Genomic DNA, 20,491 nt, shown 5'->3' on the forward strand with positions numbered 1-20,491 from the left:
GTCTCAAACTCCTGACCTTGTGATCCGCCCACCTTGGCCTCCCAAAGTGCTGGGATTACAGGCTTGAGCCACCATGCCCGACTGGGGCCCTTCTTAAAGGGAAAGGCACCTGACCACAACACACATCAGGAGGAGGACTGCAGCCAGGGTGGAAGTGCTACAGTGGCACAGGAGGGTGGGTGTGCAAGTCTGGAGACAATCCAGAAAGGCCGTATGGAGGAAGTGACATTTATTCCAGGCCCACCCTCATCTTTCCCTTTGAGGTCCAAAGTTTGGATTGTTGGAACCGGAGCCCAATGAGGCCTGGAACAGAATTTGGCTGCTGGTCAAAAAGGAGAAATTAGCCCCATGTCTAAGAACATGTAGCGGAAGAGAGGGGCAGTGTGGGGAAGGCTTTTGCTATGCTCAGTCCATCAGAATAGTCTAGGTGTCCCCAGAGCAGGTAAACCAGGACTTCCAAACTGTTCCCAGTACAACTGCCGAAGGAATTCACCATCTGGGGTCCCATCAACAGGAGAGAGCTGCTATGCTGTCCAAAAACCAACCCGTGCTAAAGCCTTCTTTGGAATAGTGGTCTTCAAACTGTTTTGTGTCTCCCACGGAGCAAATGGTGAACTGATTTCCTGCCAAGTGATGAAGAGTATTGCTGCTAAACAAGCTTGAACACCACTGATGGAGTGGCGAGGGTGCAGCATTCAATACAGTACAAGGAGGCAGCTGTACGTCTGTACAATTGGCTCTCCCTCCATGCCTGTGCAGAAACATTTCCAGATGGTTTATAGACCTAAATGGAGACAGCAAAATTTAAGACAGTACAGTATTTTTTATCCTCAGAGTATGGTAGTTTTTCTTTTAAAAGTAACAGCAGAAGCCAGAAAGAGGAGGAAGTTATCCGCCTTAGTATGTTCAGCGTTGCTAAAACAGAACACCAAAGGCTAATTTATACAGAAAAAATTTGTTTAGCTCCCAGTTCTAGTGGCTGGAAAGTCCAAGAGCATAGCGTTGGCATCTGCTCAGCTTCTGGTGAGGGCCTTGTGCTATCTCAAGACACAGCGGAAAAGCAGAAAGGCGAGGGGGCAGGTGCAAAGGCAACCCGCTCTTGCAGAGAGTAAGAACTCACTCCTTCAAGAGGGCATTCATCTATTCATGGGGTGTTCACTCCCATGACCCAGAAACCTGCCACTAGGCCCCACCCCCTAACAGTTCCATCTGCAATTACATTTCAAGACAAAAGGCATCCAAACCATAGCACTGTGTTAAAATGTAACTTCCATACAATAAAATACCACAAAGTTAAATGACAAATCATAGATAGAAATTGCTTGCAACTTATATAAAACTGGATTGTTTCATATCATTGGATTCCGAATACATCCAAATCAGGAAAAGAGAGGCAAATATAAAACCAGTGTCCTGAGGACATTTAAAAAACCAGGACTCACAGGAAGACATGCTCAACAAGTCATCAAGAGAAAGCAAACTGTGAAGCAACACATTTTACACCTGCCAGAGCTCAGACTGGCAGCAACTGGCAGCGATAATGTGGGGAAAAGGTACCTCTTATATTGCCGGATATTGGGCAAACTGGAGCAGCCCTTTGGGAAAGCAATTTGGCAATAACTAGTGAAGTTCAAGGCACACCCATCTGTGACCCGTAATTTGCCTCTAGGTGTGTGTGTGCCACAGATAGTTGACACTTATGCATAAGGATCACGGGTGGGTTTTGCTCCCATCTGCAGACATCCAGGACAATAAACCACCTACAGAACTCAAAATGAGATGCCCACATCTATTAGCTCCTATCACATTCAGTCTCTCGATGAAACAAAACTGTAGCATACATACAGTATTAATTTACTCATCTAGTTTGAAACAGGGAGACTATACCATATATAGTCTATGGGTCCCTTATTGGCAGATCCTGTAAGTTGGCCAAGACCCATGCCCAGGTCCTTCTACCTCGCATTCCTCCACTGGATGACAGAACACCAGCCTCTCTGGCAGCCAGGCCTGGCCCTGCCAGCAAGGTGTCAGCAGTCGGCTGGGTGTTGGGGGAGGAGAGGCACAAGCACTTCTGGGTTGCAGTGATGGTTTTTTCTGAAGAGGAAAGGATGGGTCATATTGTCCTTAGGAAGCAGCAGGCCTGAGGGAAGACTCTAGATCTATAGGGGCCATTCTGGCCCTGGCCCAGCCTGAGCCAGCATTACACTGCCGGCCTGTTCTTTGAGGAAATGAGCCATCTGTGAGGTCTGCAGCACCTGGCCCGGTTCTCAGCTCTCAACAGCGTGCACCCTCCTTACTGACTCACAGGCTGTGGGCTGAACTGGGTCCCTCAGGTTCATATGATTAAGCCCTAGCCCCTGGCATGATGGTAGTATTGGAGATGGTGCTTTCTGCAGGTGATTAGGTTTAGATGAGGTCCTGATTGAGGGGCCCTTATGATGGGATTAGTGCCCTCCTAAGACACGAGACCTTGCTCTCTCCAGCACGTGGGGACACAGCAGGAAGACAGCTTTCTGCAAGCCACAAAGAGTCCTCACCGGAGCCCAACTATGCTGGCTCCCTTGTCTTAAACTTCTAGTCTCCAAAAACTGTGGGAAAATACATTTCTACTGTTGAAGCCACCTGGTCTCCAGCATTTTGTTATAGCAGCCTGAGGACGCAGGTGTGCGCACGTGCACACGCGCATATACACGCACATAACGTGGTCCCAGTGTAAGACGTAGGGGGGAAGGGATATGGGGTGGGGTAGGGAGGTGGTATCAGACATCAGGAGAGTAATCGCCTGGGGAGGCAGGCAGGAATGAAAAATGTGTACCTCAATCTCATTTTTAATCTTTCATAAAAAAGCAACCCCAAACTCATATGGCAATATATTAACTATTTACACCAGCATGAGTTTCACCAGTGTATTCTGAATATGTGAACTATTTCACTACAAAAACGTCACCATGATATCCTGTCATCAACAGCTTCAATAAGAATCCTGAGGAGTCACAGGTGCTGTGGCTGCAGGAGTGTCTGGGACCACCAGGACTGTTAATTTTCCCTCAAGGGTCATTGCATGCAGGGCTCAAACTTACGTCTCACAAGCAAACAATACTCTCAAATGACATGGGAAACAGGAGATTCTCTGGACATATCTGAATTTAAAAAAAAAACACATGGCTGGGCGCAGTGGCTCACACCTATAATCCCCGCACTTTGGGAGGCTGAGGTGGGCGGATCATGAGGCCAGGAGTTCAAGACCAGCCTGGCCAATATGGTGAAACCATGTCTCTACTGAAACTACAAAAATTAGCCAGGCGTGGTGGCGTGCGCCTGTAATTCCAGCTACTTGGGAAGCTGACACAGAAGAATCGCTTGAACCGAGGCGGCGGAGGTTGCAGTGAGCTGAGATCGCGCCACTGCACTGCAGCCTGGGCGACAGAGAGACTGTCTCAAAAACAAGCAAACAAACAAAACCCCCCAAAAACGCACACATTAGAAAAATAGGCCTATCAAAGAGAACCCTAAGAATTCTAACTGAGCAACTTTATTCACATAATTTCTACACCAAGAACTTGAGGGTCATCTCTGATGGAGCCAATTTCACTAATATTTGCTTTAAGGGCAGAGAAGTCAACCAAGTCCTCACAGTCTCAAGAATTAAAAACAAAAATACAAACAGAGAGCAAGTGGGAAGAGAAATAACACTCAAAATTACCTAGCTGCATACTTTCAGTTTTGATTTTTCTAGCACAAAATCACTTCTCTTCCATCCTGTAAGCCGTGTTCTTTCCTCTAGGGAAAAAAAAAAAGACAAAGAAAATGATGTTAGCAAAATTCTAGTAGAATTCCCAACGCCAGCCACTAAAAGGTTAACTGTTTTCCACTTATTCCATTGCATGTATAAAAATACTTACAGAAAATTACGTTAAATAAGTAAATTATGTTAAAGAAACAACAAAAATATAATGGCGAACCCCCCACGCCGCCCCCCACACTCCCCCAGGGAGCACAAGCTGGTGGGAAAGTCCACCTCCCACACCCTGGCCCAGCTAGCGCCACTGCGCGAGTGAATTTAGGAGTTCTAAGATTTAAGCTACTTTTCCATATCTATTAAAAGGAGAGACAGCCTGCCTATTGGACAGAATCGATCTAATTAAGGGGTTCTGGTGGGGATTAAAGAAGATAAGGCGTAAAAATTGTTCAGCATGACCTGGCACACAGAGAGCACTGAGATGTTAGGCATGAAAACTCCATATGTAGTTGTAGCTCATGAAGATTTGGTCTCTTTCCTCAAGAAATTTATCATTTAAGCAGAAAAGCAGAAAAACATAGGAAACCAGTTAAACATGTTTATACTGTGGTTTAAAACAAAACCTGGGGTGCTCATGATTTGACTTGCTGTCAAATTCCAGGGCAGCTGGGAGCGCCCTGCTGGGCCACCAAGGGTCAAGTCCTCAGGATGGTCTACTCCCCAGCCCCACAATAATGCAGCCTCACACCATTCTCCGCAAGGCCAAGGTCCCTCCTGTGTGGCTGGGCCAGAAGAAAGCCCTTTAGGCTGAGCAGGTGAAAAAACAAGACAGGAGCCTCTGCACGGAGCACTGGGACAGGACATCACACATGGAAAGGGGTCTGCAGGCGACTGGCACGGTGCCAGCAGATCACAGAACAAGGTGGGAAAAGGCACGAGACAGAATCCCAGGGGCAGGATGATGGTAAAAGGAAGAGCTGGGGCACTACCTGAGAAAACACAGTTAGGTTTAGACAAGCAGGGCGAGCAGAGCAGAGGAGCTCTGATGTGCGGGAGGCAGGAGAAACCTCGGATCGCTCTCTGGGCCGGAGAGTTGTTTTTGGTGAAATGCTCCCCTTTCAACTGAGAAAGAGACTCTTGAGAGGTCATCTGTTAAACAGAACGCATAAGCTTCGCTCTCAAAGCAGCCTCCACGAAGTGTCTGCCATGAAGATGTGGCTGAGATTCTCGAAGGCTTCACTAACTGGGGCTCAAAGCCACCCAGCCGGTGGTTTGTTCTGAAAAAGCCATGTGGGCACAGGAATGGGGCATCAGGCACACAGTTGGAGACCAAGACCTGAGGGAAAGACTCTGCTGTTAGCCAGGCACTGCCAGGGGAGGAGCTCCGTGGGCCCTGCCCACACAGTGCCCCCTGACCCTAGCCAGGCCCTGCAGAGAAAAACCCTTCCCATCACCTGAACACATATGTATGTCCATCCTCAACTGGGAAGACAGATGACAACAGAGGGCTTGTTTCATCTGCTCCTGGTTAGTTCACACAGTATGACTTTATACATGAAAATAACTTTGAAAACCAAAACACCCAACAAAACCTGGGAGCTTCTAGAACTGAGCCAAGGAGCCTGAGCTGCTAACCTACGAGACTGGCCCGTGTCCAGACAGCTCCTCACTGCAGCACCCACCATGTGCTGGGAGGGTGGGGGTCACCTGCACGGAGCAGGCAGCTGAGCGGTGAGTGGAGTCTGGGGAGGACGTCTGGGGATGCAATAGCAAAGAACCAGGTAGTAGCGGGAGAATGCCAGTGAAAGTTCCCTGGAAGGGAAGGGCTGTCCCACGGCAGACCCTGGAGCGGGTGGCCCTGCAGCAGTCCAAGGACATTGGGAAGACAGAGTCACAGTGAGAAAGGCGTCAGGTGGCTCAAGTCACAGGAGGCCGCTGGTGGTCTGAGAGTGTGGTCTCTGCCATGCACAGGCCGGACTGCAGGCTGTGAAGGCAGGCGCCACAGAAGGAACAAGGCATGCCAGACCTTGGTTCTGAGCTGGACAGATGGCAGGAGCCAGCGGCTGAGAAGGGCTCACAGGCCAGGCGGGCCCAGGTGGGAGAAACAGAAAATGGGACATTTATGGCAGGCAGCGTCCACGCAAATGACCTCAAAGAGGCACATCGCCAGGGTAGGGCACAAGGGAAGAGGATACTGGAGACACAGCCTCATCTGCTGGAACCACAAACACACAAAACCCAAAGGAACTGGCCAAATCAAACCCACAGTCAAGTCCTGTCCACCTGTGGGTGAGCTGTGGCACTGAGCTTAAAAAGTCGCATCCTCTAGATCCTGGCTGTGGACACACAGAGAAGCTGTGCTGGGGAATCGAGGCCTTAATGCCAACAAAGGGACCCACTCGCACTGACCTACCCCACCGCACTGTCGCTCGAGAAAAGGGCACAAACAGACTCAAACTCTAGCTGACGTGATTCGCACAAACGAAGCTGCAGAGCGAGGTGCAGAGGTTTTCACACCGAGCACTGAGACGATCTGCAGGGCACTGCTCACACCTGTGAGAATGCTATGCTCATGGCTCTCCCAGGCCACTCGTGCTCTGTCCCTACCAGGAATCCCGAAATAGACAGGAAGTCATTTGCTTTAGAACACTTTTGCCTTACAACGCTATTTTCTGAGTGTCAGATGAAGAGGTTAGAAATCAACGTTCGACAAAGATGAACAAAGTGTAGTAAGTGAGGATTTGTAGAAAACCACCTCTGAATGCATTCTAATGGAAAGCGTGTGAAACTTCTGCAAGAGCATCTTCTGCTCAACCTCGATGCATCTTACACAGGAACATGTTCTTGATATAGACGATTTTACAGGAAGGAAAAGCATTTGGGAGAATGCTCGGAAAATGATCACGAATGTAAGAATTCGGTTGAGATTCACTAAAAGTGGCACAAAGGTTCCTACCATAAAAACCCTCTGTCCAAAGAGCAGTCACTCACATAAAACACCCACGTTCAACCAACAGAAACGCACCTTCCTCTCTTCTGAGTTGGGCTGTGAAGAGCTGCCCTGGTCTCCCGGTCTTACGATGTTGACTACCCCATCTGAGGCACCCTGGGAACTGGCCTGGCATCCGGAGCCCTGGGGGTCTGACAGCCTGGGTCTTTTTGCAGGGAAATGATGGTCCCTCTTGGTGGCATGAGCAACACAAGTAGATGAATGAGCCTCAATTGCAGTTGAGCCCAGTAGACTTTTTCTGCACCCCAGGGGTGATGATGGCAACTTCTGGAAACCCTGGAAGTGAGGGTCTGGATTTAATTTTCCTAAGAAGCCTTCTGTTTGATATCGAACTTCCATACTTGCTTTACCTGTAGACACTCCAATACATGAAGGCGCCTTCATCTGCTCAGGAGATCTGAGGCAGTACTTTTGATGAAGCTTGTCAAATTCTTCTTTAATTTCATCATAACGATTCCTTCTGTGGCCTAGCACTTCTTTATCTGGGCCTGAAAGAGTTTTGATGGGTGACACTGACTTTCTAAATATTCCAGAACTGTTCCCTTGAACGTGAAGATCAGAGGTCTGTTGCGGGCGAGCTGGGCTGTGTGTGGGGTTGGCCTTTGGAAGTGAAGAAGAATTGCTCTTGGGCAGGCACCTACCCGCTTTCAGAGATCCTTTGGCCAGGTTTTCAAAAGCCTTGCTTAAACTTCTTGCTTTTGCTTTGCTGGAAGGTAAACTCAGCTTGCAGGTTTCTAAGCCCTGAAGGCCACCAGGACTCGCAGGACCCCCTTTGTACACGTTCATGGCCCAGGAGTCTGGGAGGCCCGTCTGGGGAGGCTGGTTCCTGGGACTCAAGCAATATTCCCGATGAAGCTGCTCAAATCGCGTTTCAATCTCCCTCTGACGGTTCTCTCTATGGCCCTGTTGTATTCTTGGTCTGGAAACTATTTTTACAGGAGAAATTAACCATTTTAATGTCCTAAATCTATCTTCCTGATCAAGATTATACGTTGCACTGGAGTTGAAATAAATCAAGGAAGAATACTTCGAGGGTGTCACTTTCAGCTCCTTCCAACTTGGATCTAACTTACGGATTTGGGGTTTGTTGACTTCAAGAAAAGCTTTTTCCAATTTTAAACCTGTCGTATGGCAAGGAACATCTAATACGTTCTTGCAATCTCTGATTGCTCCTGTGTCTTTCACAGGCTCACAGCAGGGTACAAAGTTCTCCTTGGAGCTCCTCTGAGAACATCTGGCTCCTTTGCAATACGTTTTGTTCATCCTGCTCTTACCTCTGTGCCTCCTCCTGGAGTTCCAGTTTTGCATGATGAACGTTTTGGTGGAGATGATGCTTGATGGCTTTGTGCTCAACAGGCAGCTCATGGAGTGCAGCATCCCTGCGTACAGGTCACTGATGGTCACGTTGCAAATGTCATCGTCTTCAAAGTGCTGGCTGCTTAAGAAGCTGCTGCTACTGGTCTCTTGCAGGGAAAGGCTGTCATTTCTAGGTACTAAGGCCATGTCTGTGGAGGAAGGATGTGAAGGATCCCATTCTCTGGGAGATGAAGCTGGTTTTGCTGGGTCACCAGGACTCTTTCCGGAGACACGACTGTAGTATCCTGGGAGAAAAGATACACATAAAGTAAAGGTGTGTTACCATTCTAAACCATCCATGTGCACAGATGACAGAACTTAAGATTGGATCAGGACTATGTTTTTTTAAGCAATAGCAAAAACAAAAACACCACAAATGTGTAGGAGTAGACTCTTCTCAGAGATATTTTTTGCTATCAAAATTGGATTTCTACTCTCCATCGTACATTTCCCAAAGGTGTCTTCCTTTCCTTCTAGGCTGTTTAGAAGGTGGATGCCTTTGCAGAAGCTAATTAGAAACTGAAAAATGACAACGCCGTTTACCTACAGGGATGGGAAGGGGCGTAAGACTTCTAAACAAACATCTTCATGTAGCTTTGACTTTTGCATCATGTTAAATGTTTCCTATATGTAACCAACGATGGGGAAAAACCATAAAATTGAACACAAACAAAAAGAAAATTTGTATGTTAAATTGACAACTGGAAGAGAAAAAAGAGTCCAAATATGCTGAATGTCTGCCTCTTAAAGAGATATTGTCTAAGGATAAAAAGAGCTGCTTGGAAATGTTGAAGCTTACTTAGTACATGGTTGTGAAGAGTGGTAGCAGGTGCCGCAATGCTAGAGTTATTTTGTGCTGCACGATTGACCAGATGAGCGCATGTTAAGTCATTGTGGCTGGTGAGAACAGGGAGAGGAAAATACGGCGTCAGGGCAGGGGTGAAGAAATGCTCAAAAAATCATGGGGTTGCACCACACGACACAAAAGCCAGACTGAAAGGGGCTCCCTGACAGCTAAATCTGGGACTACTTGAGTGTCAGATTGAATACTGGCAATGGATTATAACGTGGGAATCAAAGAACAAGAAGACTCGATGAATTCCTACTGATCCTAAAAAGTAAAAATAAATCAAAGCATGAGAGGGCACTACAGGAAGCAAAAAAAAAAAAAAGACCAGAGGGGAGATAGCTCTTTTCAACAGAATGCCAACTGACGTGTGCCAAGGAACAGCAGAGACAGAAACAACCTGGGTGGGGACCTCCACCCAGGCAATCCACATTGCTGGCTTCTAAGTCACTGGGTGAGAAGTTTTTAGAGAAAAGGTTCCTAGGAGATCTCAAAGAATCACACAAATGACTCCAAGGAAAAAGGGCCTGTCGCAATGAGAAACATTGAATTAAGGTCTTACCTGAACTCAATGACCAGCCTCAAAAGTCACCAAGAATGGGACAGACTGACCAAATGTTCTCAGGACAAGTCATCCCTGTAGTAATTTTGCCAAATATGTTTAACATGAACCTAACCATGAGGAAGCAATCAGATCCAAATTCAGGGACATTCTGCAAAACTACTGGCCTGGGCTATTCAAGAAAGGCAATAATATGAAAGGTGGCCACGAGGGAGAAAAGGTCAAGGAGCTACTCTTGATGGAGGGAGACTAAACGCAACGGTGGTACCAGCCTGAATGGGTCTGGAAATGGTCAGGCAAACCAGAAAGGCTGCAAAGGCCATCATCGGCACAATGGGTAAAACTGTACTGCATCAATGTTCAATTTCTGGCATGTGTTAAGGGTACCGTAGTCATAAAGAATGACCCGACGTTTGGAGGTATGTGTGAGGCATTTAGGGACAAACGCATACACAAATGCAATAAACACACTGTGTGTGCACATGTGTTGGGGGTGATAAAGCAAATACGACAACGTGTTAATTGTGAAACAGGTGAGGCGTGTTCACTGCACTAGTCCTGTGCTTCTGGAGATGCAAAACTTTTCAAACTAGTACACTGGAATAAAGAGCAGATGCGCAGAGGAGAAAACAGCTTATTTCAAAACATCTTATCTTCCAGTGAAATGCAAGTGTATCTCTAACAATTTATGTTGATGAAACACGCCAGGAAATGATGGCGTGGCCAGCGTGAGCAGCTCTGAGGGGCCACACAGCTCCAACGAAAGTGAAGGAGACATGCACGGTTCACAGTTTCTGTGTCGCACTCACCAGGGGCAGGCATGGCAGGCGAGGCCAGTGAAGGCAGCAGAGTCACATGTGCATCCTTTCCAGCTCTGTCACCTGCATACTGAAATCAGAGCCAGCGGTTACAAGAAAAAAGTTGCCAGGTGTCAACTGGGTGCAAGGAGCTGGGTTCTCCCGACAATGGGGACTGTGCATCTTAATACAGCCGCGCCGACGAGCGTGTGAATGTGGTGACAGTGGCCAGCTAGGCTTCGGGCAGTGGGAAGAAAAAGTGTCCTACTAAGAGCTGGACACTTGATGTGGTCTCCAGGACAGCTTCCAGCCACAGTCATCACTCATCTGCTAGTAACTTCTTATCCCAGGGGCGCTGGTAGCTTTCTTGGTCTACCATTATACTCGGACCGCAAGAACACCTAGGGGCCAGGTGGATGGTGGACAAAGAAGACCCGATAGATCCATTCGTTCCTAACCCTAATCTGTTCCCTGGATCAACACAGCAACTACGAGGGTACCACTTGCTGCCTTGGGTTAAAGGAAAAAGCATTTCAGGTACATCCACTAAGTTGATGGTTCCAAATACAGGCTTTCCACTGGTCAGGAGCACAGTAAGAAAACACATACACCCCTGTGAGATTGCTGCCTTTTTTTGGAGATGAATTTTTATTCTGCAATGTGTACTTTCTAGGTATCTGGTGTTGCAATGTCCCTTATTCTATGGCAGAGGGCACTGACTTTAAGAGAGGGGTTGGCAGGTGAGCGTGCCCACCTCTCAAGCCATCACATCCTCCCCCCAACATGACCTCTCAGCAGGCGGGACAGGTGCCAAGGGTCAGCCATCTCACCTTGCAGCTGATCTTAGCCTGATCACACCAGGGAATGTGGGGACTACTGCTTCCCTAACTGTGCAGCTTCAAATCCTGGTCCAGAGGTTGGGGCTGCTCTTAAGAGTCTCATGTGTGGCCCCACTAGTTTTTTTTTTTTTTTTTTTTTGAGACAGAGTCTTGCTCTATCACCCTGGCTGGAGCACAGTGGCGCAATCTCAGCTCACTGCAACCTCCGCCTCCTGGGTTCAAGCGATTCTCCTGTCCCAGCCTCCCGAGTAGCTGGGATTACAAGCGCCCGCCACCACACCCAGCTAATTTTTCTATTTTTAGTAGAGATGAGGTTTCACCATGTTGGTGAAACCTCCTGACCTCAAGTGACCCACCTGCCTTGGCCTCCCAGAGTGCTGGGATTACAGACGTGAGCCACTGTGCCCAGCTGCCCCACTAGATTTTTCTGTGAGCTGTCCCAGACCAGTGGGCAGAGCGCCTCTGCCAGGGTTCCCACCTTCCTGATGGCGCTGCCCTGGGGAACCTAGAGTGTTTATTCAAGAAGAGCAAGTATGTCAGCATGTGAATAAACAATTTGGAAATCATTACTTCAAATGCTCTTTACGGGTTCTGCAGAAAGTAACAAAAAGCGTAATAACATCCCACCTCAATGTGTTTATGATCTAATTATGTAAAAACAAAGACTGGGAAACAGATTACCTCAAAATACTCTGCACTTTGTAGGAGTATATCCACTTGGGTCAAGTATTTCCTTCTTAACTCATTTTTCAAAGGGCTTTGAGGCACTGCAGGCTGATCAAAAAAGAGAAGTCAGAATTTTTAAGAGCTTCTGAGTGCACCTGACATTTTGTATTCTGGAACAAACTGGCAAAGTTCACTAATGTACAAATCTTTACATGATGCTACTCAAAGTCACTTTTGCCTCCATGATGTTATTCAAAGTCACTTTTTCACCTCTTGCTGTGTTAATAACCCAAAAGAATGTGAAAAGACAAAACAAGAATAAAATAAAAACCATGTCTAGAGAAGTTTATGACAGCATTTCTAGACCAGAAAAAAAAATCATCTGAATATTCATAGGTGAGTTCGGGACTCAACTACTGGTAATAACCTCAAACTGGTAAGTTTATAAAAAATTCAGTGCTCCTGGCTGGGTGTGGTGGGTCACGCCTGCAATCCCAGCACTTTAGGAGGCTGAGGCAGGTGGATCACTTGAGGCCAGGAGTTCGAGACCAGACTGGCCAACATGAAACTCTGTCTCTACTAAAATACAAAAATTAGCTGGGCATGGTGGCAGGTGCCTGTAGTCCCAGCTATTTGGGAGGCTGAGGCAGGAGAATCGCTTGAACCCAGGAGGTAGAGGTTGCAGTGAGCTGAGATCGCTCCACTGTACTCCAGCCTGGGTGACAGAGTGAGACTCCGTCTCAAAAAAACCAAAACAAAAAACAGAAATTCAGGGCTCCAGCTCAGGAGGCTCTCCTACCCCTCCCCTGCCAGACACTGGAAATAGAGGGCGTCACCCTCCATCCTCTGCTGCATGTCACTGGCACTTTGGTTCTTGACTCTTGGCACCACCCCCTTCCCCTCTGCTGCCAATCCCTACACAGTCTCTCAGTGAGCACCCACTTTCTTCCCCAGGACCACTGCCTCCTTTTTCTTAGTTACTGAAAGTTACACATGGGTGCATGGGAAACCCTCTGCACAAAAGCGGCAATTTTAGAGGAAAACCATGCACCAGCTATTCTAGCAGGAGACAGGGTGTGACACGGGGGCCAGGAAAGACGCTAGAGTCGGTTAAGCTCTGTGTGAATTCTCATCTATCCCAACCAAGGAGGATAAGAGGCACATCCTGTAAGAAAACGGGTGGTTTCTGTGACCTCGGGGCATTCTGGGAAACAGACATATAAATGACACTTACTGTTTAGGTGACAACTGCCCAATGAGGCAACCTTGTGACTTGAGGCATTTGACGGCAGACCTGGAAATACTTTCTAGAACACCTCTCTTTTGACCCTGCCCCTGTGGGGGAGACTGACCAAGAGCCCAACTTCCCTGTCGTGTGCTCATCCAAGCAAATGGCGCCCTGCCAACCACACTGACAGCTTTATCTGCAGAGTGAAAATCATCATGAATCAGGCTTGCACTGGTGGCAGAACTGGCTGCCAAGTGCTAGACTGAGAGGAGGACCTTACCGCTGAAGGGAATCCGGACATGAGGAAACCAGAGACTTGGAAGTAACAAAAGCCAGCCTCAGGAGAGGACTTCCAGAAGGCTGCAGGCAATGCTGCCCGCTGCAGGCCACAAGGGCTTTGCTGGATCCACCCCTGAGCCTCCAAGCGCCCCCTCTGTCCACTCATTACTAAAAGCAGTACTTACTGCTAAGGCCCAAGCAACTGACTCTTCCTGGTCTGACGTGGCATTGATATCTCCGCTTTTTGAATCTAAAAGTCAAACAAGTAAATCTCAATCAGGATTTTCAGGAAAGAGTGCATTTTCCTCTCAAGGATGGTTTTGGCATCACTTCAAGTAATTTCTACAGTAAAAACCCCCATTGTTTCAAGGGTGCACCCATTGGAGCCATCTATGGCTGCCCGTGGTTCTTAGTAACCCAGAGAACCCCTTAGAATGAGAATCTGCCTGGGGCCATGGAGTGAGGAAAAGCAGATTCTGCACCACCTCCCGCTTTCCATGGCCTCTGAGCCTGGAAGTTGAGACACTCAAGCCCAGCACCGCTCAACAGAACTTCCAGTGACCATGGAAAATGGTGTGTGCTGTCCTAGGCCAGCCACTAGCCACATGGGGCTACTCCAGCTGGGATGTGGCCAGTAAGGTGGAGGAAATGGATTTTAAATTTTATTTAACTTTCAACTAATTTAAATATCATTCAGAGAGGGCTGGTGGGTGCCATACTGAGCAGTACAGCTGTCAAATAACTATTTCCTGTGATGTCAAGCAGTCAGGGAAATTCATGGATCTAAGAATTTAGAGTTAAAATCTGGATTAATAGCAGTAAACACATAGCACCACAGGTAAATATCCTCATGAAGAGCTTTCCAATTCTACTCTGAAAGACCACCAGCTTCCTTTTAGTGACTCAACACCCATCACTAACTGTAGGTGCAGGCAAGGTGCCAGGGAAGGGGTTGGGCAGAGTGGACAGAGGCTGCAGAAGGCCAGTGTCCAGGTGTTTAAAGGCTAGTGACAAAACTGTTTCAGCAAAGGAACCCAGGTTTAAAGAGCTTAGATAAGACGGGGGGTCTGTTTATCCGGGGGCAGTGAGGAGGCCATGTGGTCAGGCAGACCTTCAGGCCCCATTCTGGGTTCTGGCCTTTTACCCCAACAGCAATGCGAAGCCATGTGTTCCATCAGAGAAGCGGCCTGACCACATTCACAGGTGCGTCAGTGGGGCAGAGGGAGCCCGGGTGGGGATGGGGGCTGGTGCTCAGCAGGGACATGAGAGCTAACAGGGGACATGAGAGCTAACGAGGCACAAGGCACGGGACAGGGATGCCTTGGCCATGAGGAATGAGGCAGAGGCTGAGATGAAGAGGACCCTGGGTTTCTGGCTCACACTAGAGGGAAGACAGTAGGGGCCTGTAGTGAGGCACAGAGCAGAAGATGGGGAGCCGGTCTGTCCGGCTGAGCCTCAGCTGTGCCAAGTCTGGACATGAAGTATTGAAGCAGAGGGGCTGCTAGGCAGTAAAACGCCTCCAGTTGAGGTCTGGCTGGAGGTTATAGTCAGGAGGAGCATGGGGCCAAGGAGCAGGGGGCCACAGAGGCCCAGGCCAGAACTTCCAGAAGGTTTAAATGCTATGAAGAGGGCAAAACCCAAATAATAAAACCCAAAGAATGCCAACAGGATTTAACAACAGGGTTGCGAGAAACCTCACCCAGAGTTGGGCTTTAGAGATGGAGCCAGGATGGAATTGGGAGAGGAGGAACGCATGGGGTTGGTGGGGTAGGGAATCCATGACAGCAAATGGAGCAGGTTATTTGACTCTGGTTGTAAACAGAACTGGGCAAAGGGAGGTGGCAAGGAAGGGCCCAGGACAGGGGAGAGCCACGAAGGGTCTGATGTGTCTAAGTGAGGCTGGGCGCATCTAAATACCAATGGATGGATCCAGGGGACAGAGGCTAAAGACAGAAGGAAGGGGTGAGGGACGGATTCCTGAGAAAAGAGGACAGGATGGGGTTGGGCAGTGAGACTGGCCTGGGGAAAAGGAAGGAGCCTCCTAGGAGGATGAGGTGGGAAGTTTCCCTATAGAAGTGAGAGTTCACAACACCACCTTGTAGGGGCAAATCTTAACTTATTAAATCTGCCTATTAACTTTTCACATGGAGGGGCACGTTTATTTACTCAAGAAACACCTGAGTACCATTCATATGTCAGGCACTGGATGTAACTGTGGGGAAGGCAGAGTCAGAGGAATCAACAGTGTACTTGAACATATTTTAGTTTTTAAGACGTACCTTAGAAAAAATAAAAACTTTATTACTGAGGAATCCAGGCTTTCAGCTGTTGTAACAGGTGCATCAGGCCTGGTCCCCCGACCTCAGTTCTCTGACAAAGGCGACACTCACCGGCTCCCAGGACTGTGCGGTGCGAGGAAAACTCAGGACCCCGGGCTGCAGCTTGCACAGAGCCATCTGTCCTGTCCGCGGGCCTCACGGGGGAGTCCTCCAAGTGCAGACGCCAATAAAGACATGGTTGTTTGAGTGACAGCACATTTCAAAGTCACTGTAAAGTAATAAACCTGCAATCCTTCCGTTAACACAGGAGATAGCAAGAGCCTACCACAAGGCTTCTCTTCTCCCTGTATGTCCACTTTATAAGAGGCCTCAAGAGCGCAGGAGGGAGCTGAGGCTCCCTTCGGTTGCACCGGGAGCTGCTACTTAAAAAGCCACTTGGAAGGTAGGGAAGGAGCAGGGAAAGTCAGGGGCCCAGGCACAAGCAGATAAGCCCACCCCTCCTAACACTGGCCCAGGGATGACAGGGTCTGGGGCAAACCAAAAAACAAATAGGAACGAACAAAATTGTCCTGAGGTCATCAGTGAGAACATAGAAATAGTCGAGTGGCCCCCAGGGGACTTCCTGTGATCTTTAAAGAATGTGCTGGAGTATTTAAGGTGGGGAGGAGCCAGTTTCAGCCCAAGCCTCACGCACAGAGGCAGCTGCTGTCCCGACCAGGAGCTCACACCTGGTGGGCAGGGCTGGTCGGGCGGCCACACTCCTGGTCAGGCCTGCTTCAGCTCTCCAGAGCCTGCTCTACAGCACATCCCACAAATAATCCCAGCGAATGGCATCGGTGGGTTCTCAGTGAAATTCAAGCATTCAAGATACCAGATTGGCTAAAATATTAATATTTTAGGAACCACCCAGCCTTATAAGAACAGGGTGTGAGAAGGTGGTGAGGCCTATACCATTAGGGATGGTCCTCAGGTGTCAACTCTGAGGGTTCAGAGAACTTGGGGCTACCCAGGAGCACTACAGGGTAACTGAGGCCCACTTCTAGAATATCAGAACCTTTGCTTCCAGTGAAACCATCATGTAAGATGGAGTTCACAGAGTTGTTTTGTGGCGGTGTCTGAGGCAGAATCTGGTTTGAGAATCACAGAGAAGCAGACGATCTACAACAACCCCAAACTACTTGGTAGCTCTGGTAGCTACAAAGAGAGCCCAGGCACTGTGTTATAACCAACCCAGCACAGGTCAACGCCCGGCCTGCTAGGGCCCACAGCCTCCCCCAGCACCCAGGGCAGCAGGAGCACCAAGTCGTCTGGGAAAAGGTGAAAGCAGATCTGGGCACTGTCACCAACAGCAATTACAGTGAAGTCAGATATGTCCCAGCTGAAATCTCAGGCTACGCCCAGTTTCCTAATCCCAAGAAAGGGTCTGAAGATTCTGGAGACCCAGGGTAGGGGTCCTCCTACATTTTAAACACAAATCTTAAATAAATCTTCAAATGAAAACTTGTTGCCAGCAGGACCATATAAGCACTGGTCTGATGAGTGCTCATCTCTATTACGTATAATTCAAAGAGTATATATCCTTTAAACCAATAATCCCACTTCTCAGAATTTACTGAAAAGGGGAAATATCAGTATTGGGAAGAGATAAGGACCAGGATTTTCTTTGAAAACCATATCTAACAGAGGCTTTATAAATAAAGTTTTATTGGAACACTGCCACGTACACTCATTTACATATTATTTTCGGCTGCTTTCCCCCTGCAACACAGAGCTGAGTAGTTACAGCAGAGACCATACAGCCAGCAAAGCCTAAAATATGTACCATCTGACCCTTTGTGGAAAAAGTGTGCTGACCCTTATTTATTAATAAAGGAAGCCACAAATAGCTAATTGCCTATCAACAGGAGAGCAGTTAAAAAAACATAATTTTTAAAATAATTATATAATGTTATAATTATACAATAGTTGATGAAGAGTTCGCCATATGTATTAACTGGAAAAGTGAAGGAGAAAAAAATGCATTTATGAAGATGTGTATTATAGGGAATCACATTGTACTAAAATAGCATTAGTGACCATCTTTGCAGAGAGAAATCAGCTCATTTATGTAGTTGTATGTACTTTTAACATTTCCATGACTAGAATAATTAATCAAGAAGATTTGATTTCAAATTTGCTGTTAATATTATGTCACCTTGACCTTGATGTTTTCATTCTTGGGTACAGGTTCCTTGACCTGTGACCACACGGAGGAACGACGTGGCATCTGAGAGGCAGTGATTAATTGAATACCAGACAACCTTGCAAAAGCCACTGTGGCAAAAGGGCTCCTGGATGTCCCCGTAGAAAGGCCAACAGCACCTTCCACTAAAATAATGGGTCTCAGAGCTGCAACACCCTCGGAACAACTAGGCAGGGAAACCTGGGTCTTCGGAAGGTAGACAAATGCAGAGGGAAAGATGTGTGATCCTCCAGGCCGCACCTCCCCTCATCTCTCTTCCTCCCCTTTCAAAACAGGAAGAGAGACATTCTTCTTCCCTAGAAGGAACTGGATTTGGTCTTTTCTGTGAGCCCCTCACTGGGCTGGCATGTGGCCTTGGGGAGGGTTACCCAGCTGGCCCAGCCTCTGCATGTGTGTTATCAGAGCCCCTCAGCCTGTGACACAGGAAACACAGGGTGACCAAAAAGGCCAAACATTACACAGTGCCTCCTTGCACTTGACAAGCTGCAGAAGAAACGCTTCTAAATCCTTAAAAACAGAACAAGAGTATAATCAAGGTGAGAAGTGCCCCGTGGTGGTCTCTGCATAAGCTCAGAGGTTGGGCACACCCACACCTTTATTCACATCAATGCGCCTCCACAGCAAGGTTATGTGGCAATAAAATTTGACACTAAATACCTGGATCTCTCCTTCGTTTCTTTCCTTTATTAGTCTTCCACCCCAAATTCTCAATCCTGAAGAAAAGAAACAAAAATGACCATTGACATAATCCTGAACGCTGAACTTCTGCTCAATCTGTGTTCACTGGAAGCCAAAGTGACAGGCAAAAAAAAGGTACAAAATTAAAACCAAGCCAGGCTTCTGATACCCTGCTGTTGTTCCTCTTTGTAAAGTTTCAGGTTTTTAAGGCAAATGTGTCATTGATGGAACTCTCTCTTACCTACTAGGCAATGGCTCATCAAATTACATCATTAGCCCAAAGAGTTACATGAAAACAAGGAACATATGTGACAGCGACTGTCCTTAAAATACATAAAGAGAGGACAATCTATATACTATTTAGAGGGAGTAAGCACTTTTCGCAGGCAATCTCTACATCCCATATACGGAATGAATGCTTTCTAAGGGCAATCTACATGTTATACAGAGACCTGCCACTGGAATATTTTAGTTTCTGCCTATGTAAACTTTTCACCCAAGATGCGCCTGGATTGGCTGTAAAGGCGGAAAGGTAGGAGTTCTTTTAATTCAAGGAGCAGATCTTGTGAACCTTTTGTGCTTGTCTGTTTAATGCAACACAGAACGTGCTCTTTGTTTTCATTAAGTGATACTGAGTTAGTTATAAAGCTATACGGGAGGAATTGACCCCAGCCAGTGCAAACTGTCACCAGCTATTTACCAAAAAGAATCCACAAGATTTCAGTCCGTTTACATTAACTATTAAACGGAATGCCTTCTCCCTATTCAAGTACTTGGAGCCTCAAGGAAGACAGTTACTACTCCAAGTTAAACAGGGCAAACAATAGTCAAAGTGAGTATTGGCAGTGGAGGGTGGGTACTGTTCCCAGAGTTTCACAGGGATTGTACGTAACTGTTACAACACCCACGCCCAGGAGACATTATTGTCAGCATCCTTCCCATTTCACAGATGAAGACACTGAGACCAGTCCAGCTAAGCAACTGCCCCGAGCTGCCATGGTGTGGAGGTGGCCAGCGGGGATGCCAACCCGGCAAGCCGGAGGCACCTATGTCTCTTCAGGAATTGTTTTAGTAAGTAATCCAAGTAATTTACAGGTTTAAGGGCACCAATGTTTTGGTTCCTATTAGGTGAACAATGTTTACTTCCTAAAACAGCAGTGACAGCATTTCAACTACTCCATTCGCACTCTTCACCCGAATACTCAGAAGCGGAGGATGACACTTACCCTGTGGCGTCTCGTAGGTCAGCGTGGCCATTTGCACCACCGGGGTGTCCTCGAAGGGCTGGTTGTACTGTGGAGGAGGAGGGGTTTCCTGTCAGGTCCCAGGGGCCTCAGACCCGGGCGGAGGCGGCGCCAGCCCGCGAGAGGCCGTTAGTCTGGCCTGGGGCGCCCCAAACGCGGTCTCCGCAGCGGAGTCCCCAACCCCGCCTCTCTCGTCCCACTCAGGAGCCCCCCAGCCCCACCAAACCCTCCTCTCTGCACCCGAGCCCCAGTCCCGCTTCCCCACTCCCCGCTCCGGAGGCCGCAGTCTTTCCTCCCCGTCCCCGCTCCGAAGCCTTCGGCGCTGCCTCCTCCTTCCCTCTCCGGAGCCCCCAGCTCCGCCTCCACCTTCTCTCCGCACCCAAGCCCCAGTCCCGCTTCCCCAGCTCCCGCTCCGAGCCCTCAGAGCCCCTTCCCTTCCCGTCCTACGTCCCCTCCCAGCCTCACTCCGACCCGCAGGCCTCCCCTCCTGGCGGACCGGCGGGGGCCGCACCTTCTCTATCAGTAGCTGCATGCGCCTCTGGAAGCGGCGGCGACTGGCCCTGAGTTTCTGCAGCAGCGGGTCGTTTTCCACGTCCTCGCTCTCCATGGTGCGCAGCGGACCCAGAATCGGACCAAGCCGCAGACTTAGCCGCTACCCCAGCGGCGACCCAGACCGCAGGGCCCGGCGCGCCGCACACTCAAACAAGCGACTTCGCCCTTCC

At 48.3% G+C, this 20,491-nt stretch overlaps 2 protein-coding genes across 2 annotated transcripts in view; one reads left to right on the plus strand and one right to left on the minus strand.

Annotated features, from left to right (window-relative positions):
- Positions 1 to 17,916, plus strand: part of MROH2A (maestro heat like repeat family member 2A) — a 78,765-nt gene extending 60,849 nt beyond the window's left edge. Inside the window, exon 43 of the mRNA XM_021924172.2 lies at positions 17,832 to 17,916. Coding sequence (XP_021779864.2) covers positions 17,832 to 17,847 — 16 coding nt within the window. The 3' untranslated portion in view covers positions 17,848 to 17,916. The remainder of the gene's footprint in view (positions 1 to 17,831) is intronic.
- HJURP (Holliday junction recognition protein) lies at positions 215 to 20,491 on the minus strand. The gene is made up of 10 exons (XM_009183374.4): positions 20,281 to 20,491; positions 19,752 to 19,818; positions 18,505 to 18,560; positions 15,717 to 15,813; positions 13,512 to 13,576; positions 11,835 to 11,927; positions 10,327 to 10,405; positions 6,768 to 8,353; positions 3,707 to 3,783; positions 215 to 784 (listed from the first exon to the last, which is right to left on the minus strand). The coding sequence occupies exons 1-9, from the start codon at positions 20,374 to 20,376 to the stop codon at positions 3,736 to 3,738; spliced, it is 2,187 nt and encodes a 728-aa protein (XP_009181638.1). The 5' UTR covers positions 20,377 to 20,491; the 3' UTR covers positions 215 to 784; positions 3,707 to 3,735.

This window comes from Papio anubis, chromosome 10 (genome assembly GCF_008728515.1).
Source record: "Papio anubis isolate 15944 chromosome 10, Panubis1.0, whole genome shotgun sequence".
Classification (NCBI taxonomy): domain Eukaryota; kingdom Metazoa; phylum Chordata; class Mammalia; order Primates; family Cercopithecidae; genus Papio; species Papio anubis.

Excerpts from the sequence above, each read along its gene's own strand:
- HJURP (XM_009183374.4), bottom strand. The coding sequence starts at position 20,376 with ATGGAGAGCGAGGACGTGGAAAACGACCCGCTGCTGCAGAAACTCAGG. Across the intron at positions 15,814-18,504 it reads GAAACGAAGGAGAGATCCAG|GACTCCCCCGTGAGGCCCGC; the intron begins GTATTTAGTGTC and ends CTGCACTTGGAG. Across the intron at positions 11,928-13,511 it reads CAGTTGCTTGGGCCTTAGCA|CCTGCAGTGCCTCAAAGCCC; the intron begins GTAAGTACTGCT and ends TTTTTTGATCAG.